The sequence below is a fragment of the Athene noctua genome, chromosome 1, assembly GCF_965140245.1.
Source record: "Athene noctua chromosome 1, bAthNoc1.hap1.1, whole genome shotgun sequence".
Classification (NCBI taxonomy): Eukaryota; Metazoa; Chordata; class Aves; order Strigiformes; family Strigidae; genus Athene; species Athene noctua.
Genome location: NC_134037.1, coordinates 50,456,971 through 50,483,004, shown reverse-complemented (window position 1 = coordinate 50,483,004; position 26,034 = coordinate 50,456,971). Strand labels below are relative to the sequence as shown.

The 26,034-nt window shown below is 39.8% G+C and overlaps 1 protein-coding gene across 1 annotated transcript in view; it reads right to left on the bottom strand.

The window, feature by feature from the left end:
• The window catches only part of LIN28B (lin-28 homolog B), an 86,694-nt gene that overhangs the window by 16,661 nt on the left and 43,999 nt on the right, over positions 1 to 26,034 (bottom strand). The window contains exon 3 of the mRNA XM_074923186.1: positions 22,740 to 22,924. Coding sequence (XP_074779287.1) covers positions 22,740 to 22,924 — 185 coding nt within the window. The remainder of the gene's footprint in view (positions 1 to 22,739; positions 22,925 to 26,034) is intronic.

Sequence of the window (26,034 nt, the reverse complement as noted above, 5' to 3'; positions counted from 1 at the left end):
GAGAGCAGCTGGCTTTGTATTTTTTTAATGGCTGTTAGCAGCAGCAGCAGGTCCATTCTACTCCCCCATTCTTCCTCTACCCTTCTGAAAATCCTGATCTGTTGGTTCTTGAGTGAAACCAAACCCTAACTCTCTTATATAGCACATCATACATTACCTCAGGTTCAATACCCCAGATATTAATCAAAAAGATTCTCCCTCCCTTGCAGCCTCAGATCCTGCCCCAGTAGTTCTTAACCACACGAATAATCATCACCAACTTCATCAACAGGCACATCGTAATTTCTGTCATACCAAACCCAGGTAACCTGTGCCTACATAATTCTTGTTACTGATCCCCACTTTCTGAAAATTTGGTCACACTTCCCTGTCTTGACCTATTTAGTGCCTTTAAGATAAAAATGGAAGCAAGAGGAGTTTTGGATAAAGACAGCTCACAGCGGACTCCTCAGTCTGAGAAATAAGGGGAAGCTTGCAAATTGTTACATGCCAAGACCTATCTGTACAGTACGCGTGATACAGAAGACAACATCTTGCAATGCCTGTGCCATGATGCAGCAAAAACCCACAAGACTATGGCTGGCTGCCTAGCAGTGGTGTGAGATATTTTAAGGTTGGGAGAGGGCAGTACCCTTCTCCCTGTTTACTCCAGCTGTGGTGCATGCTGTTCTGAACAGGATGAGAAAAGCGTGAAGCCATCCCATCCCTCCAGTCCTTCCTCCCTAATGGGCTTGCCATCAGAAAAGCAAACTACACGTTACAAAAAGGAGACTGCAGCCAGAAATGACTGAATTGCACCACTGAGCACCAAATAACGTGTCTGCCTCCTTGCAAGAGGACTTTGACATTGTGGCTTCTGAAGACAATGCAGTTAACATGTGAATGGTATTAGAGGGATGCTGCAATTATCTGTTGTTACAGAAACTTTTGCAACACGAACTGATCAGGCTATTAAAAGGGCTGAAAAACCATAATCAATACTTTAGAGCAAATTTCCCTGACCCGTTCAAAGTGACTTGCTTTTGCACTACACTGGCAGAGTAAGGAAATAAATCCTACTACCAGATCCCCAGGTCAGTGCCTCATCTGGTGTAGGAGACACACTAGTCATTGAAATATATTATATTCCTGCCATGCCCAGCTGGCCTATGTGTCTTTAGGAAGAGGAGCCAGGAGGCACCTTCAGTTCAGTAGCACTGAGGCTGCTCTACTGTGAACCAGAGTAGGGAATCAAGGACCTGATTGTTTCTATTATTTTCTTTCCCCAAGCTGTTCTAGACACCATTGGAAAGAGCAGCTTCCCCATTCCTACATGCTCCCCAAAAGCAGAACAATGCCAGCCAAACTCCCTCCTGAGGTTTCTGTAACCTAGCATAAAAGCTCTGGGGCAACCATGCTTGGCTGCCAAAGGGGAAGACTAATGAACTGGGGAACCACAGGAAAAACACACCGTCAGGAAAGTCAGGGCATGTTAAACTCCTACTTTCTCCCCACAGCAAGAAGGTAATTTCAAATTCTGTCTCTCACCCCTTTATCTTTTACATAAATAGTAGGGAGCAACTTCGGAAAGTTATTTTTAACCTGAATATTTCTTTAATATGGTTGTCCTTAAAGGCTGCCTAGATGCTATGAGGTGACTTAGTGGGATACACTGCACAAGGCAGTTTTATACTCGCTATGTTGTTAAAAACATTTCTAATTCCAAATCATAAATCACAGGGCAGCACAGGAGGTTCAAAAACAAGTGAAGGACTTGGGCTCAGTATACTATTTTTTACCCATTTCAGAGTTCATGTGGTAAACCTTATTTTAACTGATCATTTTCCCTTGGACACTGTAACAGATCCTTTCTGAAGGTCAGATTGCCTTTAGTACATTTTGTCTAAGAAAAAAATCTAGTTAAAATACAAATGCTAGGTAAGGTACTATAATAAAGGTAAGGCACGATTTGCAATTGATAACCTAACATTGTACTTTACCCGTTTTTTCTAATTTTTCCAGGTCTTCTCTACTAGTGGGATGCAGGGCTGTCATACATATTTTGAGATCGGACTGGCTTGATTGCCATTGCCTGCAGCTTTTATGTCCTTTTTCCGTGAGCACTCTTTAGCCCAATGTCCATATCCCAAAGCAAAAACTCTTAATAACCCTGGACTGATGTGACACTTGGTACTTCAGCACCCTAGGATGGAGATTATATGCCCCCCCTTGATTTCAGCATGTTAAGCTTCCTTGAAGCTTTGTTTCTTTCAGAGGCAGCTGTCCTTACCCTGCCTCTTGCCACCAGAGCTAAAATCACATGTGTATCAGTTAGAAAAAATAGCTGCAAAATTATTTTCCCTATAAAGTCTTGTAGAATGAATTAGTTCAAATGGTGACTTTCCTCTGATGATGATAACAAGAAAACCTTAAGCTGTGTTATAGAAAGGGAAGTCATCAATAAATTGGGACTTTAGTTGCAACTATCACATTCTTTGTAGAAAAGGAGTTCTGAATAACATTATTAACACTGTAGAGCTTTATCATAAATTGAACTGGTTAGGTTTTTAGTGTGGGGGATTTTTTGTTGTCTTTTTTTTTTTTTTTTTTAAGGTACTTGTTTAACTTTCCTGATAACTAAGGATAATGGAAAGATTTGCAATAAAACTAGCTTGCTATCTCAGTATCACAACTTAGCATTTTATAGCATACTTTTACACTTGACCAGTATTTATGAATGCTTTGAAAACTCACTGTTTACTAGCAAAAACTAGGAAAATATGCATGACTGGAAATATCAGGGAATATACATTTTCCTTTTTTGGAAGCCTGGAAAACACAACACTGAACGGATTATATACTGAGTTTCATAAGGTTACTGACACTTATGTATACTTGTCAGCATTACAGTACTATTAGCTTTAAGGGCTGATTTTATAAAATCCTTCCTTTTCATTCAGTGAGAAAATTTCCTTTGAAGAACATTAACTTCTTACACACAAGTACTTTGCACACGAACTCTATAATTGATGCATGTGGTAAAATCAGATGGAAAGAATATGGTTTCTGCTATTCTTGTCATGGAGAAGGCAGGTTATCATTTTAGTACATTTAAGTTCCAAAGTAAAACTCTGAAACTGTTACACACATGATAATATGATCAATGTGAACTAGCAGAACACTACAATAGGAAATGCTAGTTTTAGTACGTATCTCCAGTTGTCTTCACATCATTCACAGCAGTTTAAACTACTGCAACAGAAGCAGAAAAAAATTTAAACAGATTGCTTAGAGGAAGCTGACAAGGAAGGAAGAGCTGTGATTACACCACATGCTGCACTCCTCCAAGCCTACCGCTCACATTTTGCAAGTTTTGAGGAGCAGCTGCTGAAAGACAGGAAGGGAACTGAGAAATGACCACTGCATACATGCTGCTCTACCATACTAAAACTCCAAACTAGAAGTTAACAGTGAATTAAGCCTGATCAGTACAGCTTTTAAAGGTTGCTTTTCAGTCCCGCAGGGATGTTGGGCACAGAGCTAAGGAACGCTGCTTACCTTCCCAGTCATTCACTGACTTCCTGGTACTGTACATTTTAATAGACAATTTAATGTTATGGTGACACCAAAGCATCTAGAATAGGTAGGGTTTGCTTTTCTCATCCTGTTTCTTTTCTTGGCCAGGAAAACCATAAACTGGAGCCCTGCTAAAAGCACAGACCATTGTTCTTGTGGGGAACTAGTATGCAGGGGTATCTGGTGCTTCAGATCTGTGTGGCAGATCCAACAGGGGAAGCTCAAATAGAAAAGGCCTTGCCTAGGACACCCCCTAAACCCTCTGCGAGATCTTGCCGATGCCTATTTACACCTCTGGCGTTTTGAAGGCCAGACCCAACTCCCCGCTGTGATCTGTGCTCCTGATGCTTTCCTCCAGTGAACCCTGCCGACTCTTAAATCACCACTTGCCTCCAACGAGGACAGACCTTGTATCATTCCTACTACAGGGACCACAAAGCCACTGTCACGTTGCAGAGAACATCTCTGGCATGCTGAGCAGAGAGCCCAACGTGTTTCATGCTGAGCTGCCTGTAGAGGTTTGTACTCCAGATAAACCCACCAAATGCAGAGCCGTTACCAAGAGGCAGCCCCCGCTCTGCTGACACCAGCCTATACGTTTGCTCCTCCATGCCTTTTTTTTTTTTTTTTCCAGGATTAGTTTCTCTCAGTTACGCTCCTTGAACTGGCTCTCTGCAGGATTAGATCAGCACCAGCGACCCTGAGGGAAGAGGACCACAACGCTGGCTGGGGGTGCAGGGGGGGCACGGCAGCCAGCCAAACTCCAGTCATGTGAAACTGCACGCTAGCAGAGACCTGGCCTACAGAGATGGGGCAGCATCCATTTCTTTCAAAGTCACAGTTCCCCTACAGAAAAAATAATGAATGGCGATTCAATCTGTTAATGCTGCCCAGTACCTGGGAGATTCCATTTTTTTCAGCTTGTACACCACAGTGCAGAAAAATTAACAACAAAAAAGCCCTAGTATGCTATATATGTAAAGCTAGTACAGTATTGCCTTATGAAATTTACAGTACTTTCAACTTAATAGTCTCTCTAACAAAGAAAAACCTGAAAGGCATCATTTGTCAGCCACAAAAAAAAGAATTTGGTTGGATTGTGAAGTGCAGCTGTCTTGAGTCTTTGGCTGAAGAGTTTTGGGACAATTACTGGGGAGAATTTTCGCAAGCCTGGACCAGATGCAGTCGAACACTAGATGTGTGTCTCTAGGGGATGTCAGCGCGTGAAGAGGAAGAGTCCCAGGACCCAGCTGTGTATTAATGGACACAGGCATGAGATACAGAACCAGCCATTGGAAATTTATGCTCCTGATATTTGGCACATATGATTTACAAGCACATACAAAGGAAAAAAAAGAGTCTCAGGATGTTCAATAGCTACATTGACCATAAACTAAATGTTCACATTTACTGGCACGTTTAAGAACGCCATTATTGACGCAAGAAATTTTAAATTAACCCTCAAATCTGAGGGAATCTGGCTTGGATCCCCCCTGAGAAAGGGTATAGTCTGGGGTTGGGCCAAGGTCACCTCTGTACCTTCCTCATCTGCTGAGGGGTACATTCCAATCCAGTTGTATTTGGCAGGGGAACCCTGATCTGAACAGACTGCAGACTTTGCCTTTCTTCCAAAGAGACTCTTTTTCTCTGTAGAAAGAGACTGCATAGGCAGAATTAAGTTACTGGTATGCTCTGTCAAACAGGTCTCTAGGGCTGCATCTATTACAGCATCCTCAAGAGAACTCTCCTGGCCACCTTGCTTGACCATCTCAGCAGTCTCCGCCTGTGGGTGCATGTGGCAGTGTCATGAGCGCTGCCTGTCTGAAATACCAAAAGGGGAATTCTACAAGCGCCTGTCTTTTTTACAACTAGCATTGTGCAGCCCATCCTCTCCCAGGAGGGGCCACCTGAGCCTGCCCATCCACATCCCACATGGCAGCAGCAGAACTCTACCTCCAGGCCATGTGCTTGCCCTCCCTTTTCAAATAGTCCACGCATAAGTCAGGAAAGCCAGCCCTTCTGCTCCCCAGGGCTACCTACCAGCCACAGAACACCTAAAGGGAGCCTGGCACTTGTCACCAAGCTGCTCCCCCACCAGACTTCAGGGCAACCACAGCTACAGCCCTGTCTTCATTTGCATTGGCTTTCCCAGATAATGCACTCCCGACACACATGGACACAGAGCGCCTGGGGCCCTGGGCAGATACAGCAGGGTGAGCAACCAGTGCCCTGGCAGAGAGCTGTATCCCAGCGAGCAGAGCCCTGGCTGGTCATGCACCCTGGACCATGAGTGCAAAGCACACAGCTACGGCCCAGTCAGCCCCAGTCCCACAAACTAACTAGTTCATATCCAGGGATCCCTTTTACGAATTTCCTCCCCATCTCCAGTTCTTCACACCCCCACCTTTACTTCTATCCCAATTCTCCTCCTAACTGTCACGTTTACCGTTTACATACTGATACGCATGAACCATCTGAGAGGTCACAGCTGGCTACTTCAAGGAATAAGGCTTTTTTTATTCTGACAAACTTGAACTATCATTTAATAAAGCAGTGCCTTTTTTTTTTTTTTTTTTAAAAAAAAAAAACCCAGATTTGTTCCAAGTCTTTAAACATAGACCTGTCCCTGTGGAATCCTTTGTTTCTTCTTTAACTAAATGGGAACGTGCTTTAAGAAAACAATTCCAAGTTAAATGAAAATGGATTTATATGCCATACACAAACTGTAGTCCTCTACAGTATAACAAAATATGCAAGCTTAAGCAAATTTACCACCTGCTACCACAGAAAGGGAACGTGGTGATATCCTGTTCCCAACGCAGCATCTCATTATAGCAGCCGGATGTTTCCACTACAGTGATTAGTGTGCATACAGTTTCACAATTAATTTCTAGTACTAATACCACCTTACAGTTCATATACTTTTTCACTTACAGTCTCAACCACAATCTGTCATTCAAGAATTTTCTGCAGGTTTGTGAAAACTCTCAACTGACCTTCTTACACGGGAAGACTAGATGCAAAAAGAGCATGTCATGACATTGTTACTTCTGTTGTTACCTAGCCTAATGAGAGCAAACTAACACAGCTGTATGGGTATAGCTTCATTTTGTCTAATACTTCATACTGCAAAAGGGGAATAACGAAAACAACATGCTCTAGGATATGTCAGCAGAGAGAACTGGGAGAAAGGAGCGCATGTTGTGGCCATGCTGACTACACAGACATAGACTGGCAGACTGTCAGTTGGTTACAGTAAGTTGTTCTACTAATGCAACACATGCAACATCTTTTAGAAGCAGCCAGTCACACGGTGTCTTAGCTACCAGTGACTGCAAAAAACTAAGCTGAGTTACAAAGCCAGGACTTGCCATGTTCCATAGCACTGCTACCTGTGCCAAGCTCACCTGGTGGAAGTTTGGAATAGAAAGGGAGTATCACTGTCAGCATAAGAAAGAAGCACTAATCAGTTCCTGTCAGTTTTACCTCGCAACTATAAAAATGATGTTTTGGGGTGGTTTTTTTTTTTGTGTTTTTTTTTTTTTTTTAATTGATAAGGTCATCAACATGTATATCTCATTCTGAACTTATCTCCTATTAAGTCCTCTTCCTTCTGATACCTACTTTCTTTGATGCAGCTGAGGCAACCTTTCATAAATCTTGTGCATTCTTTTATGCATATACTATATATGTGTATACAACACACACATAACAGATTTAGTATCTTTTCCTGGCTCTTCACAATTAAATTAAAAAATGAGATGTAACAGCTTAGATATATTACAACATACACTTCTAAAGATTTTATGCATAACTATCACCTGAAGTATCTCATAGACATTCACATTTACCTGGCAGTTGGGAACAACTACTGAAGAGAAAATCAACATGCTGCTTTTCTGGTTTCTCCTTCAAAGTAGCAGCTAGAAACACATGAGGAACAAGAAAACCAATAGTCCCTTCAACAAAATAGGCCACCAATAATCCATATTTCTGAAACCCTCTGAAATCAACTGCATTACTACAAAAAGTATTTTCTGATGAGTTTTTATTTTGAAAAGGAGGGGGGCAGTGTAGGCTAAACCGTGTAAAGCAAAGCAGAAGAAATAATCTCTTTATGGGAGTCCGTGGTAAGGAAGTGACTCAGCTGAGGCAAATTACAGAGCCCATTTGGAGACACTGATTCCAAGAGCAATAAGGGCTGCTGTCAGAAATCTGGCACAGCTGCACTGCCAGAAATTTCAACCTTCACAAGCACATAAGCCTGAAAATACTGTTTGCAGTATTTCTAATGACTTTTGTCTAGCTCTACAGCAATTTTTTGTTGTAAAAAGAACATGTGAGGGAACTGAGGATATATTCTCTACCTGTTTCTCACACAGATCAAGCTAAAACAAAGCAGGATTTCATCATAAAAAGACAAATATAACTTCTAAGTAATTCAAAAATTGTATTATAACTTCTTTGAGTTTTGAATTACCCCTTCCGCAGACTCAGCAAGCAGTCCACTCTGCCCTGCAAGCTACTGCACACAAAACTTGGAGGCATTTCTTAGTACGTTTAGAACTAATGCAACAATAATTAAGGGATGAAAAAACCCTCCAGAACTGTATTCTGCACCACAGCACTGTATTCTGCACCAGAGGAGTTTTCCATCTGTAGATCTCAGGTATCTGTAGGCTACTTTTAAAGGGTGGGCATAAGATAGTGAAGGAAAGCAGGCTTGTGGACAGGATGTTTGATCCTCAAATGTGAAACAGGAGAATACACACATCCAACAAAATCTCGGGGAGCAGATCTTCCAGATTAAAATATGTGTATCACTGCTCTCTAACGGTTCAAATAGCCACAAATCACAATTACTATTCTAATTAAAAACAGCAGTGATTTTGTGTATTGTATGGACTAAGAAGGAAACTAATTCTGTGTTGAAGAATTTACCATCTAAACAGACAGCACAGAGGAAAGGTACAGAGAGGGCTTAGGCAAACAAGAAAGTTATCAAGTCACATCAAGCACACTATCTTTGGGGTTGCTTAACTTTTACCCTTTATTAATTAACAAGTCCTCTGTTCCTTCATGATGATTCACACGTTCTCACAAGTGGGTAACCAAAGCCATTCCGTAAAACAGAATTAGCTCTCCATCCATTGATCCTATCGATTTATTCAATCACAGACAAGCTGACAAGCAAGAATCACAAAATGGCTGATCAGAAGCTACCCCATTTTATCCCAAGAATTAAAATGGGGAACAGATCTCCCAAGATACAACAGCTTTCAGGGTTGGTCCTGCCCCTTCAGATGCTCCCTGTTTCCCCTACACCTGTGGACCTCTGGGCCACAGCAGGTTGTGGCAGTACCACTGGGGACGTGGGGCACACCCGGCAGCCCTTGCAGCTGGTAGAGCTTCTCCAGCCACCCCAGTTAAGTGGCAGGAAGGAAACAAAAGTGGTGGCTGCATCCGTAGAACAGTCCATGGGCTGCTGCATTCCACTACAGCTCCTCCTGCTTTCCCTTCTCTTCCTTCCATGAAGGAGGAAGAAATTGTGATAATTTTGCTCAATTTCCCCTCTGGTGCAAGTCAGGGCTAAAAGCTGCAAAAACATTTTGGACTATAGAAGAATAGTTTGGAAAGTTATAAACTTCCAAAGGGACTTAAACCTCATATCCTTCACTATCACAGGAACAATAATAATGCATAGAGTTTAGACTGAGGCTTACAGAGGCTGTCCGCTTGAGTTTAACTATATTTTATAGTACTTTAATTTAATTAGTAGTCATACTGATAGGAGAAGTACCATAATCCATGCACTGTTAGTGAGATATCCATAACTTGTTTTCTTTTCTGCTAGGTGGGTTTGCACGCTGAAACACTAGTCTGTCTTTTCCATGTGATACTGAAACCACTTTTTGGTGGTTTAAACACTTTAAACAAGCATTTGCACTTTGAACAAGCAACACAAAAATGTGATTGCTTACACAAATCCTTGAACTTGCACCATTTTCAGATGTGGAAAGGTATCTTTTTCTAGATTAATATTTTAAATCAGTTGTATAGATGAAAGATGAAATCCTCATTCTTCTAAAAACACATACTAATAACTATGACAGACAAGAACAAACTGACAGTGCTGTGTTTTCTTGTAAATCAATTTATAATCTATTAAATAATATTCCTTGGTGACAAGTTTGCATTGGAAAGGAATTCACGTTTGAAAAGCTGTAACAAAAAGACATGCTTATACATGTTTTTAAGCATCACAGTCAGGAAATTTTATATGGGAATAATTTTTCCCATGTACTGAGAGCACTTTTATTCTCCAATGAGAGCAAGGCCACTTCAGCAGACCACAAGCAAGATTCAGGTTCCACAACACTTACTATTTCTGTTTGTAAGAAATAGGGCTAATTAAGTGCATACAGACTGTATGATCAGATCCTGAATTACTACCCTAAAAAACACTGCACAAAAGCATTTAGTATACAGAATACATAGTGCATTTATACTGAACAGGCATTATGCTTCTCCAATAAAAAAAAATTCTTCAGTGTTAATGTCCTCAAATAATATAAATTGCTTGCGTCAACAAACACAGTACAATTAGCTTGTTACCCTTAAACTGAGTTTAAAATAAGCAAATTGTTTGATGACTTTGATGTTTTCCACCCAAAATGTGCTGGCTAATTTTTCCATTCCAGTTCCCATTCCAATCTTTTAACTGCCTTAATCTCCTGCCCTCAGATGTTGACCTCGTAAGAACAGAGGTCATAGGTTAGCACAGACAGACCTCAAAAGATCTGGACTATCAATTCATGCCTGAAAGATTTCTCTTCCACAAAAGAACCACTAAAAAAGCAAATTCCAAAATCCAGCTCCACAGGCTGATAAAGTATAAACTTGTTGATATGTTACATTCATAAATATTCTAAAAAGGTTGGCTCTAAACAGGATGCATTAATTTCTGTAGGATACAAAAATAAATAAAACCGATGGCATCGACATGGAATAATGACTGAACTTCAAAGATAAAAGAGGAAAGCTCTGAGACAGGAGAGAATTAAGAGTCGACATCTTTAGCCACAGTTATGTACGTTTTAAATGTTTCTAAAGTTTGAAAGAATCATTTTTCCACACCACGCGTTTTTTAAACATGGTTTTCTTATAAGAGTGAAAGTTATGAGATTAGTTGACTCAGAAAATGAAACGGCACCGGTTCATACAAATTTCACTGATTATTAGTGAGACTACTACCTCATTTTCTTGCCATAATCAGCCATACAACAGATTCCTTGCTGCTTGTTTGGTCAATGAGTGTACAGCTCTCATTAAAAAAATGCCAGATGTTTCTTTTCTAGGCATAAATGAAATGTATAGATTGTAAAGGAGAAAGATAGCTTCATGAGGCTCCAGTGAGTTAGCAATAGAGGGCTAATAAGAATGAATGTTTTGATAAAATTATTTCTGAGTTCCAAGTAAAATTTGTACTTTACACAATGTACATAAGGACAAAAATTCTGAAAGTGAAGTGAGCAATGATACTCTCACATTTGATAACATAAAATCTCATTGAAATATTTAACAAAACATGAACTAAAATACTGTGGATTCTTTTTTGCCTTAGGAAACTAAAGTGCTTGGCACATTTTAAGTAATTCTTAGTAGGAGATGTAGGCACATATTCCTAGCAATTTTTCTGTAAGCAGCTAAAAAATCCCACCGAACTGTTTAACAAAAAGTGAATTAAAACACTGGATTCTTTTTTGACTTAGAAAACTGAAGTTGCTTAGCACACTAAATAATTATTAAGAGGAGGTGTAGGCACATATTCCTAGCAATTATTATGTGAGCAGCTAACCATGATTCTCCAAAAATATATCAAAGCACAAAACCACGGAAAAATAAGCCTGATCAACAGGAAATTAAAGATTTTTCATATACTTACTAGAAATAAGTGATTCACAACAACTCAGGAAAAAGAATGTAAATAAAATGAAACATTTAAAAATGGAAAAAAAATAGGCTTACATCTGAGCTATATACAATTTCTAATCCTATTGCCAACTACTGATTATTTCCTCCCATTGATGGAAGAAGTAACACCGCATAATTTTATAGAACTCGTCTTCATTATGCAGACTGACACACACACTCTGTTTTGTTTTACATTATTAGTTTAGCACAACAAAAATGCAGAGGTACTAATTTTAAACACTAGCAAATCTGAAGCTGAATTTGAAACATTTAACTATCTCAGTTTTTTATATTGGTCAAAAGATATCCATTTATCATTGAGGAAATCAAAGTGTTCTGGTTAAACTTTGATGCAAAGGCTGTTGCAACATTAATTGCAGACAATGAAATAAGAGCAGTCTGTAGTTTGCTATTGTTTTCGGAGCTTTCTGAAGCGAATTAAATGCTTAGCATTTAAACTGTCCAACAGCTAAAGGAGTAAAACTCCAAGTAACTTCTAGCCTAAAGAAAGCCATTCAGCATTAAGACCAGTGCAATTGAAATCAATTTTTGTACTTTCAACTATTCATTGTGAAAGCTCTAGTGCCAGGAGACTCAACACCAATAAGATTATAAATGAATGGAGATCAAAGAAAGGAAATTGTTTAGCTCACTCCCATATTTCATAGTGACCCTTCACAACTCCTTCCTCTTAACCGTTCCACAGGTCTGTTACCGAGCAAGCCCAGCTCCCTCTACTCCATCAATAACACTGGCCTCAGCTCGCTGTTCCTCCAGCTCGGCCACGGCCATCTTTGTTCTCTCTTGCACACATACATGCAATTTCTACTGTGAAGCCAGTCTCTTCATCCTCATCCTACAGTGTCACAGTACAGTTTCAAAGAAAAAACAGCCCAATTCCCCAAGCCTAGCTGCTAGTCAGAGGGGCATTCAGGCTAATTTCTACCCATTACTTACAAATTCACCATTCTAAAGAGAAAGCAACAATTTATGTTGTAGTAACAGCCGGTGAACAAACATGTCAGTTCCACACAGCTTTCTCTCGTTTGCTGCATAAAATATGTTAGTGATTGTATACTTCTTCTTTAGCCTACTCAGTTCAGTGCTTGGACTCACCACTAAATCCAGCTGTCTCGAACACAATACAGAAGTACTGACTTGATGCTCTCACTAAGATCTCTTCATGCATTACAAATACTAATTACTTTGCAATGGCTCTATGAAAATGTGTGGTTTAATTAGTGTCGATGAAATGCACAGGATTCTGGAGCACAAGAAAAAAAAAAAAAAAATTATTTTCCAGAGCTGCCTTATTCTAGGTGCCCAATTTGAAATACTAGACCCCATAGAGCACTTACTATTTTATAGCACCCAATACATTTAGGGCAAAGCTCAAAGTGAGCAACTGTTACAGCTGGGAGCATTTTGTGGTTCTGCAAAACAAACTCCAGATGTGTCATGTTTGTCACCCAGTAAACAAGCAACACACAATAAGCAGACTCCTGCAAAAAGTCCCATTTCAGATCAACCCTCCCAGATCTGCTGGAATCACCTCATTCTTCGCAGGGCTGCAAAACTGGAGCTTACATCCCACCCACACTTCAGCTCCTTAGCTCTTGCAGCAATCTTTCAAAATGGAAGAAACTGATTCAATCTCTCAGTGTCCCTGAGGGGATTCAGGCTTCTCTGCACTCCCTGAAGAGTGCCTGAACTACTAGCTCTGAGGTGGACATTTGGACACTGGGAAAACTCTGAGCTTTTCATATTGACACTATGTTCAATGGTCTGTCCTCCCCTCTTCAAGCCCCTCTCTTCCCTGACCTTCCCCATGTTTGTGCTTTCATATTCCTGCTCCTTCTTAATCTTCTTCCTATCCATTGTCCTTGAAATATCTTCTGTCACCCTGCCTGAGGGATCATGGACATCACAGGGGCACTTCTATTTGAGCTCCACTGTCTCTTCTGTGAAGAGCTTCCCATAACCAGCAGAAGCAACTGCAAAGTCCCACTCAGTCCTGCTACTTCTGGATGGAGGATGCCACATTACTGTGCAGGGGTGGCTTAAACCACTCCTTTTTTTCCAAAATAAACTTACTTTTCCTTGTGTAGATATGCCCTTAAACCCACAGTTTCTTTCAGGACTTCGTCTATGTCTTATTACCTGCTTGGGAAGTGCTCTAGCACGCTGCAGGTGCACTTGGGAGTATGGGGGGTGTGCACAGTGGGAATAGCAGTAGTGTGCCTGCACCACCATCATGGAGATGACTACCTCTGTGACACATTCCTCTTATATAATGAGCTGTTGATCTTCTTGACAAAATAAGATATTGAAGTAAGTTCACATTTTTAAATGATTCATATTTAAGTAGGTTTGATCTTTAAGTGTCAAGGACAGAAACATGAAGCCACAGCTAATAAAAGAAACAGCTGTAGTGACTTGGAATTATATTACTGTACAGACTTTATTAATTTGAAGTTAAAGGGCTCCAGAACTTTTATTCCTTCAGAAGAGCTTCAGATTTATCAACAGCGGTAAACAAAAGGCAACATTTTGGGAGTATCTGATTTAGCAGCTATGCTATAATTCAGTTTTCTCCAACTTTCAAATTCTTAGTATCTTTTTCAGCAGACCAAGATATATGGCGAATTTTCCCGTCATCTAGAATCATCAATAAAATCTTCCCTTAGTGTTATAGATTTATTACATGCTTTGAGTACATTTCCTAGGTCATGTTGGAGTGCAACACATCAAGAAAAGCAAGGAAATGCAACTGTTTTCCTAAAATAAAATGGATTTGGGGTTTAATTATTTACACTGAATATTTTTTTAGTAAAATATAGCACAGACTATGTGCATCTTCTTGAAAGAGAGTTTGTTCTCTGAGCATTTTTGCTCCCAGTTCATCGATAGATCATGAGCAAAAAGCAGCACAATCTGCAGTCAAGGTCAACATCAACTTAAAAAGAAATTTCCACAACAGAGGAAATCACTTCAAATAATGCCCTCTTCCCTACTACTTTCAAAGCACAGGTTTATCTATTTTCTGAGTTGGGCCCTGAAAATTTATGCACATTTTTGTTTATTCTTGTCTACTTGAAAGTAGCATGTTAGTATAGTTGTAAGAAATTTAACAACAAGAGAGAAATTTGAATTAAGGAAGAAGATAACAGTTATATTAGGAAGATTTTTAGAAACAAATTATGTTTTGTATAGGCTCCTGAAGTTACACATAATCTCTGCTAAATTGAGGAAAGTTCTCAATTCTTTCTTGCCCCTACATTCCTTCAGATATGGACAATTATTAATACAGGTACAACACCAGTGTAATCATTAGGCGTATAGGTACACCATAGCAAATACCTTTACTTTACTGTAAATGAGAGCTCGTCCCTTGATGAAAGAGGGTGAAATACTCAGAAAACATGAGGCCTGAGAACACATCCAATTAAATAAAAATATTCTGCATTCCGAAACAGTGTATGTACTTAAGAAACCCATCTGCTGTGCAGGGACAGCTTTACTCTGCATGAGGCTGCATAAAAACGACACCTTCCTACTCGCTTCAGCTGTTCCTTGTATATTTTCAGAATTGTATCTACTTACTTTAGCATCAAATTTGGATTTCTTATTATAAACACTATGAAAAATTTGGGACCTATCTTGTCTTATCTGTACATGCATACAAACAGACACCAAAGACAGCTTTATTCAGGCTCTACTCTGTTCTTAATAAAAGCTTGCAATGAAGAAAAGGCTTGGGTATCACTTAGTGGTATCACTGCCACCAGGCTCCCAGCTCTTGCTTTAACACAGGAATTTGCATTCACTTGAAGAACGTGAACAGCCCTATCAGAAGGCACATCTGATGGAAAGGAAGCACGTATTTTTGTGTGTTTTTTTGATTTGTATGCCTATGTGCAAAGCCCAATTCCCACCTGCACCCAAGCGAGCAGGCTGAAACACCACATGATCATGCAAGTTCACCAGCAATACGGGATCTGAAAAGAGCCCTTACTTTCAAGTTGCCTCATGATGAATTTGGTATTAAATTATGTCAAACCAGAAAATGGCCTTTCAAATGAATGAGGAATTGCCTGTATTACCACCCAGCACAATACAGTGTGCCCAGGGTACCCCCAAATAGCTCTAAATGACCTCAGTCTCAGAACCCACGCAGCTGGCTAGGGATCAAATTAAGCTTTGTAGCCTGTAACTTAACTATGGACACTTGGCTTTGCAAATTAAACAATGTTCTCTACATTTAAAATTTAGAATGGGGTTTCCTCCATGTCTTCTGAAAAACAAAGCCTTTTATTCTTGTATTACATACACATAGTGTTATGCACAACTGTAACCATTTCTACTCCTAGCTCCAACATTCAAGTACTTATCTTTCGGCTCTGCATCCTGGCTCCTGACTGTTTGAGCTACGGAAATAGGCAGGAACATAATAAATCCATTATCTTTTGAGGAAGGCAGCTCCTGATGCTGTGTGCTGGATCTGGGGGTAGAAGCTAGGCTAGCCACAGCTTGCTGTCTTCTGAGAGGTGCAGCTCTCCTGCTTGTGCTCTCATTCTGGGGTACTTATTCTACCATAGCTCTACATGTGGTATTTCCAGAAGTCTGAAGTTTAGCTACAACCTAGGCTGGAGATGAAATCATGCCAAATAGGGTATGGTCCATAGATAGTGGACAGTAGACACACCAGTCAGTGGCAGTTGTTTAGTCTTTCCTCTCTTAAGCCACCTTCCTTTCATCTTTTGGTGAAGAACATACATAGTCTTGGAGATCTGATTCTGTTCTCATCAGGCTGGATGGACCAAGTCCTGGAAGCACACTGTGTGTTTGGTATGCAGGAAGGCTGTGGCTGCTGAGCTCCCTTAAACACAGATGAATAATGCAGACTTTACCAAGGGCTGTCTAATGAATATATGCAGTAACACTTTTCAGAGGCTTCTTAGACTTGGATGGGTCTGCACAAAACCAGGCAAGATTAACCCCCTGCCCTAGAGATCCATCTCCAAGCCAGCTTTCAAGTCTCTGATCCACAGCACCAAGTAGCAGCTATTTCAAAAAGTTACCTGTTTTTAAACCTATTAATAAAGCCCTCTGTTTTTGTATCACTCTTGGAAAAAACTGAACTGTTGCTAAACCATCCAGAAAGTCATCAGCCTGAAAAAAAGGGAAAATATGGAAACCTTTGTCCCTAATGATTGCAGTCCAGCAAAAATACTGGAGCAGTGCAAAGCTCTTGGGCTTTTTGGTTTTGCTGCTTTCTTTTTTTGTGTTATCTAAATCTAGCAGCATTCTGCTGTTCCTGTTATGAGCAGTTTATGCTAGTTCAGTGGCTTATTATGGCACAGTCAGCAAACATCAATAATAAGATCACCTAAGAAAGCACACTCAGACTGGTGTTATCCCCCTTTCTAGCCTACTGTCTAAAAGTTGCAAATTATTAACTATATAAAACTGTGCACAAATAGTCTCAAATTTTGCTCGAGGATCCAAGGGAAAATTTCATCCAGCAACTCCGGTACTTAACACATCATCTAATTGTCTTTTGCAGATTAGGTGTTGATGCTGAAGAAATGCATAAACCACTAATTACCAGCGATGGAAAGCTGTACCTCCCTATTTCTCTCCTTAAATACATGCTTCTGTTGGAAAGAGGATAGTAGGTCAGAGTGACCTAATTTCACATGGCAGTTTTCAAGAGAATAAAACTACGGTGGTCTTTGCACTCCATAAGCCTAAAAGGGGTCTCAGACATCACTGGAAAGGGGAACTAAACACCCAACAGAATCACTGTGAAGCAGGGAAAAAGAAAACAGCCAAGAAAGTGCCCTATGCCTGAAAAATGGAAAAAACAAGAATGAGATAAATTCTTACCATCTAAAACTAGGTGAGAGTCAGGGATGTGGAGGAAGTGTTCACATTTTTATTTATGAAACACCTCCCTCAAGGAAGGTCCTCTTGCAAGGCTTTATTTTTAAGAAATCTGTATAAAAGCCATGCAAACTTCTGCATTACTTCTGCGCCAGCTTCCTCTTTAGAAAATGGCTGAACTGTGAACACGATCGACCTTGGGCAGAAGCAGGAAAATTCAACCCTTGCTGACACCATTTTGTGCCAAAGCCTACAACTCCCTGAACTTTTCATCCATCTCTGTGGTCAGCTGAGCACTCTCACTTTGTCTGTCCCTCATTTTGCCCCAGTGCTGTTCAGGACCTGCCCAAAGTGGGTCCCCAGGGCTGGTGGAGGACAGGAGCGGTTGTGCCCCTGCGCTGTAGCTGTGTGCCATGACCACCAGCCTGGTCCTGCCTCCCAGCGCTTGGGCAAAGAAAGGTACTCTGACAAGCTTTCCCCACCCACCTCAGCCCCATCTGTCTGTTAAGCATGGTTTTTATGAGCTTATCCCATTTCGGTACTAGTCCAGAGCTCTCCTTCCCAGTCTGTACCACTGCCATTATTCACTCCTTCACAAAAATCTGCTCGGCTTGAGCTGTAGGAGGTTCTTCTACGAAAATTAAATTATACACCTGAGCGTGATTCAGTCACTAGACATGGAATTGATATAATCTCAAGTTTGAAGTGACTTTGTATCATGGAACTTTGCTGTCCTAAACTAGCTCTCCTAGTCCTGTTAATTTCAATCTAAATGTCCTCCTCAGTACTCCACCAGTGTCATCTCTGCCTCCATCACACCAGTTTAGTGGCTGTTTGTGCAGATTGAGAGCTTTTACAGAAGATTTTTAAGATTTTCTTATTATAGTCTGACTTCAGATCATCTGCAGAATGTCTTCAGATATTAAATTCATTTTCTGTCTGACTCAGACAAAAACTAATTTTAAGTGTCAGTTCATCAGGGACATATTTTATTATTTAATTACATCCCTCCTTCCCTAAGTGTCTGTATTTCCACCCAACTGGTTGTTTAGAAATATGTTTTTATTCAATTGAAAATTGTGCTTTTGGTCATGTCCAAGAGTTACTGGCAAATACAATTTATTACATCTTAACACAAACCCACTTCTTTAATAGTTGTCCCTCCTTTGTAGAGGTCTACACTGGAAAAAAGGTTTTTGAAGTGTTTATTGATGCTGCAGTGATCATTACTGTTTAACCAACTAAGCCAGAAATACACAGCTATTTCACTAGCCATACTCCCAGAACACAATTCAGCATCACCGTTTATCCAGTGGCAATGCTTTGTTAAGTTCCCTCATTTCCAGCAGCTCCCACTCCCACCCTCACAGTTTACTTAGAGGGCTGTGCTATAAACCAAGTCAGTGAAATGTTTCATGTCAAACCCAAAATCTCACAACATACTGCTTATTTATTACATGTTTAAATCCAAACCACTGATACAGGTCACCCATGCTAGAAAGCTTCCCTGACACAAGTGTGATGTTAGCAGAGGGTAGCATAGGACTGAAATGTTATAAATGAGAACTGGAAGATGTAGCTATAATTTTAATTATTTCTTCCTTGTCCCTTCCTTCTTGCATTATTTTCTTGTTTCCATTTTGGTGTAAATACTTCAAAACCAAGAAAGAAAAAGAAGTTGTCATCCTCTCCGCACCTCCCCCCCCCCCAATATTCCACGTGAAGCAAGTACCAAGCTGAGCAGATACAGCAATGCAGACACTGCTGAAAAAGTATCCAACTTTGAGCTCCTACTAGAAATAGTTAGAGATACTGGATAATACCTCTAAGTCCCAAAGACAACTCTGCCTTCTAGTCCTGAGAGCATCATGCATTTTCTTTTTCAATATTGTGCCAAAGGACTCTAGGTCAAGTTTATTTAAATATACACTGTGCTAAATAATATTTTCCCAGCTAAATGTATGAATTTATAAAAATAATATTAAATAAAGAATTACAACTGATAAAATGGTCCTTTACCAGTTTAATTTCAGGTCACGTACAAACACTGGGAGTGTGTGTTTAACAACAAAGAAAAAAGGAGCACAGTATTTTTTTCCTTCCTCCAAAGTTTATTCTGAGATGGTGGGCTAGGTTCTGATTTCATTTGTTCTACTCTAAATCAAGATTTCACAGACTTGTCTACAAGTTCATGAGCAGGTGATTAAGGTGTACATTCTGAGTATTTTATCTTTTCTGCATCAGCTCCCCACGGTCATTCCTACAAAGCAGCATAGCGTGCTTTTGTGTCAGCTCACTGTCAAAGTTGAGCAAAACACAGTGTTCGGCATGCGTTAAGAGCTTCCACAAAGGGAGTTGCAACCTGCTGCAGTGTAACACGTTGCAAATTCATTCCCTGGCTGACTTAGGTAGAGGCCAGCCCTGCCACTGTGCATCTCTGCCATAAAACACCACTTCTGAACCCAGCACTTGCCAGATGCAAATCCCAGCCGAGTCTCATTTAGGAACTTCCCCTCTAGCCCAGATTGCTCTAGACACAGTGAAAAAAAACCCCAACAAAACAAAACAAAAAACCCCATGGATATTACAATAGCTTAAAGTAAGGTCTGTGAACCTAAAGCCTGCAGGCTGCTTATAGCCACAGCTTCATTTCACATGGACAACAAAAGACCTTCCCTTCGTCATACTGGCATGTGCTAGCACACTGGCTGAGAAAGATGCTGAAGTGGCCAATATCACTGACAGCAGCTATGAAGACTTCACACCTATGTTACAAAATTAATGTGGCCCACAGTAACGCTGAAGGGGAAATATTATCATAGCAAGGTCTCCACAGCAACAATACTCTGCAAATCACAGAGACTGAGTCTACTGTGGAAGCCCCACAAAATCTACCAACAAGCATCAATATTGGTAACCTCAGTGTCATGACTTTTTCTTCCTCTCTGCTTATACTGCTTCTTTTCCCTTTCTTTTTCTCACCTTTGCTATCTCTAATTCCTTCTGTCAGTCTTCCCTTCTGCCTTAATACACCATTAATAGAGTCAAGGGAACCATTCAAATAGGATCCATACAAAAAGATGCACTGAGGCTGGTCCTTACACTATTACATTGATAACGTAGAAAAGAAATGAACAGAAGAAGTTGGAATTAGCTTTCATAAATGGAGGCAGTTATCACAGTACAACAGCAATCTTCAAGAAATTTTCCACTACACGTTAGAGATGCACTTTTTTTATTGGTTCAATCAAAACTCATTTTCCTTCAAGCAAAGGAGTGATAATGTCAGTGCTACTTCAAACATTTCAAATGTCAGACTTTTTTGGTGTCTTATGACTTAAGCATAAGAATTTTGAGACAGAAGTGGGTAGATGTTTTTGCCCACATTTTCATATTCAAATCAATTTATTTTTGAATTTTTCTTTCTTTAAAGGCAAGCGAACATTAAAGAGTACACTGTCTCATACATCGCCCCTCTGCACTGTTCTTCAGGATATATCTGTTCAATTTTTTATATGCTTTAGTTAAGAAAAAACATCACTGAAAGTAGGATTCATCTCACCTAACGTTAAAGACTTGTAAGGGAAGTATCCACAGCATTGGAGCTAGGCTCCCTTTGCAGTCCCTGAAGAGAAACAGCCACAAGGCGAGATTCATTGCCAGTATATGAGATGCTTGCCTAGAATGAGATGAACTGCACTCTGGAAGTACTGCTTCCATTGAGTACACTGTACTCTATAGATACCTACATTTGTTCTAACCCCTTTCTCCTGCAATATGTAGTTTTTCCTTTCTACTTACAACCTGTCCATTTAAACATCAAGGTTTTTGAAGCAAGAACTGTCTTCCTTCATATACATGTGCAACAAAGAGGACAACAGGACCATGACTACATGACCATCGCCTTTATTTGTTGCCATAGTATGGAACATCAAAAACAATGGTAATGCTAACACCCTAAACAGATTAGTAATTATAGTCCATGAAAAACCAATGGTTTAAAGAAAAACTATATTGGAAGCCTAGCTCAAAAAACCCCCCAAAAAACCAAAACCAACAGATTTTTTTCACAACCATTGGATGCAACACAACTCTTGAAAGGCCAGATATGGTGAGCAATCAAAAAGAAGGCTTTGTCCTGCTTACAAAGTCTCTCCTTGTTGTGGTTATGGACTCTGATCTGTTACAGCAGCAATAAATTTTGTTCACGACCTTTAGCTTTTACAAAGAAGGTGAAAGAGGCACAACTATCAAGTTGTCTCCAGTCCTTAATTAAAAAAAGAGAAGAAAAAAAATGTGCAGACTTTTAACAGAGGTGGGGACAAGCGGAGTTCATCTGTAGCCGGCAAAGGCTTCTGATCACCCATTTCCTCGAGGCTGGGCTACACTGCCTTTTCACGTGATCCCCTCTTTCCCATGCTACTCTTTGCTTCAGAATTTGCAATGGAAGAGAGCCACCTCTCAGTCACGCCATACATGAAATAGTGCAGGCAGAACTTGGCCTTTTGGATGTTCTTACTAGGATCTTTCACAAACTATATATTCCCCTTGATTTCAGTCATTACAGCTACTGGGCTGAGCAATACCATGAGGAAAAAAAAGGGAGATTCACCTAAATACAAGAGCTTTGGGGCAGGAAGGCTGTCCTTGGGGAACCACGTGCAGGTGGCTTTGTAATGAAGAGGATTACACAACTTCAAGCCATCAGAGGCAGATAGTAAAACATTGCAGGCCAGCCTGCTGCACTTGTGTGTAAAGGAGGGCCACTCTCAAAACTAACTTGAAATTTGTAAAATATTATTACAACAGATCTTCAGACCACCAGGCATTAAAACCTTTGGAAACACCCAATACTTTCTCTGTTCACTAAGTAAAAATATAATCAAATTATGTTCATCTCAATCCTGACTGCACCACTTACACTTTCTTCTGTATAAAACTACGGATGCACAGTTTAAAACCTCACTGCACACAACAGTCTCTTTACCATACACAATTCTCACCTAAACATGATGTTATTTCACCTGTATTCAGACTGACCTCTCTTCTCAGTCTAACAGCATTATTTTCAAAATAACATTACATTCCTTTGCAGGCTCCATCTAATTCAATAAAACCTTCCCAAGTAAAAACAGTCAAGTGGGTGATTTATGTAGTTGTACAGATACAGCTTCATAATTTTAATCAAATTACTAGGTTACAGGTAAAACCCGAATTTACATAGAAGGGTTTCCTTTCACAAATGAATAAATGCTGAAAACATAATTTCAAGAAAAACTTGCAAAGAAAAAAAAAGCAGGGGAATAGCAAAGTAAGGTAATTACCTATCTCCCTTTGGTTTTCTTTTTTGTACTGTCTTCCCTTTGGGTCGTCTTTCACTTCCTAAACAGGGGCTCCCACCAGGGCCTGTTACCCGTATTGATTCAAGGCCTTTGGAAGATTTCTTAAAAGTAAATTCCACTGGTTCTCCTTCTTTTAGGCTTCTAAATCCTTCCATGTAAAGCTTGCTCTGTAAATAGGAAAAATACTCTTGGTTAACATTGCCTTAAACACAATATTTACATTCATAATCAACAGGACAAACTATCCTGTCTACTATCCTAGAATACATACAAGTTGAATAACAGTTCCCTCTGTGTAAGCTATAGCAGACGATACTACAAATTATAGTCATGGGTACACTGAAAACACTATTCAACACTAAACAAGTAACAAGAACCTATTTTCAGTATCAGCAAAACTGAAATAACATTTTTCTTTTCTGTTATTAATGCTATAGATACAAGAAGCAGAGAAAATGCTGCATTCTTAAAACTCCTAATGGGCATCAGGAACTGAAAAGGCTTTTTTAACAAAATGGAAAGAGCAAATGTTCACTTCAGAGCTAATTTGTTTATGATCAAAATTATAATTTGTATTCCTTATATCTGGGACATAGCTCTGCTGCTCTGAAAATGAATCAAAGATACAACAAACATGAGAAACAGAAGGCACTCTGAACAAAGTCCACTGAAATGGCCAATTAAAATATCCCTAGTGTGCTTCTAAATTTCTGTTCACTACCCCAAAATTCTTATCTAGCTAACACGATTTAGGTATGGATTTGTATTTTCATTCACAGAAAAGGAAAATATTATCATCAGGGCAAGAGAGACACATACTGATAAATATTTTGATATTACACTCTAGTAGCAAGATCTTGGACAAGCTGAAGTCAACAGGAGCTCACCACTGATACTGATGCAATGACAATTCTCATCTCAATTCCTAATAAAATATGTACCATAGTAAGTCTACATCCCAGGACAAATCTGATGAATCAAACTCATAAATGAAATGATCATCAAGCTAAGTGAGACAATTCAGGGAGGGTAGGTAAAATGATAAGACACTGGTTGCACTAAATGTTTATCTTAGAAGTTACACATTACATGAATGAGATCAGCTGGACTCACAGAGAATATTACAAAATCCATCAATTCCCAAACATTTGAAGTTTTTGCAGGAGAGTTATGAAACATGCTTTCCTTCTTTGCTCATGAACTTTTCATAGCAAAGAGAAAAATGTTTATGAATGATTCTGAATTTCCAAAGATTTCTGAAGAATCTGACTGCTGCTTATTCTGTTCTCCAGCATTCAGTTGGCTGAACCACAGCGTCAAGAAGGGAATCTTCACTGCAGGTGCCATCTCACTCTGTCACATGTCAAAAAGAGCGGAGCAATACTTGACTCTTCAGTCACATCTACTACCTGATAAGTACAACTAGGAAATGCGTTCAAATCAGATGGCAATCCCTGACATGGGCTCCCTGTAATCATGTTATGCATATGGGAGGTCTGCAGCACCAGGGTGCTATTTTAGCAGAGCACAGGAACTGACACCTACAGAGTTCATAGTTCATACACAGAGAGGGAGCTGATCTCTTCACAAGGATGCATGGAGAGCGGGACAGGAGGTAACAGACCTGAGCTGCTTCAGGGGAAACTACATCCAGACATGAGGAGAAGTTGCTCACTATGAGAAGAATTTGAAACAGAGAAGCCCAGAGAAGTAACATAGTTCCCTTTGCTGGAAATAGCTAAGACTCAGTTTAACAAGGCACTGAATAACCTAATCCAAGGCTCTGCTTTCAACAAATGGTTAGACCAGATGATCTCAAGAGGTCTCTCCCAACCTAGACTTTTCAGTGACTCAGATATTTTAATCTGGAGCTGAATCACACCCGGTGAGACTGGAAAACAGGATTCCAGGTCCTGGCTCTCCAGCAGAATGGGAGGACCTGTGTCACTTAGCTTTTCCCTGTCTTTCTAAAAAGGGACACCACTGCAAAGCCCATTTTTCACAGCACTAATAGATTAAGTTAAAAATTAAAAAACAATTGGTAATATTTATTTTAATAAAACCATGTGAAAGCATACGCATTTTGCTTCCAAAAAACCCAATTACTGGACCAGCTGAGTTCTCAGTCTACTCGGCAGCAACCATTCATAAAGCAACAAGGCACTACCAATGCCAGTCTGACTGAGGGACTCAGTTTCTTATAATTTTTTCAGTAGCCAAAAGTAAGCAAGAGCACAGCTCCACTGGTTAGGATGAAGGCTGCTTTTGCTTACCCAGTTGTGCAGCTCTAGTACACGGGGCTCTTCCACCAAATGTTGTAACATTGTGAAGCATGAGACAAATAGTTGACTTTCTAGGTGAGAGGTTGAGCACTATCTAAAAAGGGGGAGATGGTATGGGGTAGGGCGATACACATGAAAGAAAAGAAACTATAATATTTAGGTTCCCTAAATCATAAGCTTGACTGTTTTCTGAAACGAAAATACAAGGTGTGGAAAAGGATGAATGCAAATTTTCTCACACAACTGGAAGACAGTAATTCTACATAAACCAATGAAACAAACCATTCAGGAAAGCAGTATTAATTGAAGCAAGCCCTCCACTTTGAAATGTCTGTATAGCAATAAGGTAATCTTTGTTACAATGAGGAAACATCAAAGTTCAGAAGATGCCTAAAGAAGATACCACCACTCATCAACCGAAACAACAGATTCTGCCTGTGGCATGAATCCATACCCAGGTCCACTCACACCTCTTCAGTCTTCAGCAGCCACCAGGAGAAATCTTGTTAAAAGGAAAGAACTGAACAACATGTATTTTGTCCCAAACTAAAACATAGTCTACTGTTCCAAAACTAGACAATCGTGACAACATGGGTGGGTGCTAATCACAAGGGGAACCTCAAGCAGATAAGCATAAGCCCTTATTTCTTAGTAATACCGAACACGGCATGAATGCTTTTGTCTTTTTGTTTAATTACAACTTAATGAAGATATAGTTAAGTCTCAGCAAGACTCACGCATTTTTCCTTCCTGAGTTTCACTGTTATAAAACAAATGCCAAAAGACTGACATTTGATATTGCATGTAACATTATGTCTTCTAGTTTACTTCAAAAGAAAGAAGTATTTATTTAAAATGCAACCTATACCAGGGATTTATTAGTACACTAAAATGTTTTGGTTTTGTTTTTTTTTTTTCACTTAACTTTTAGGAACAACTTTTCAAAGCACTACATTTACAAGTGGGATTTTTAAATATATTTAAAAGCCAAAGTA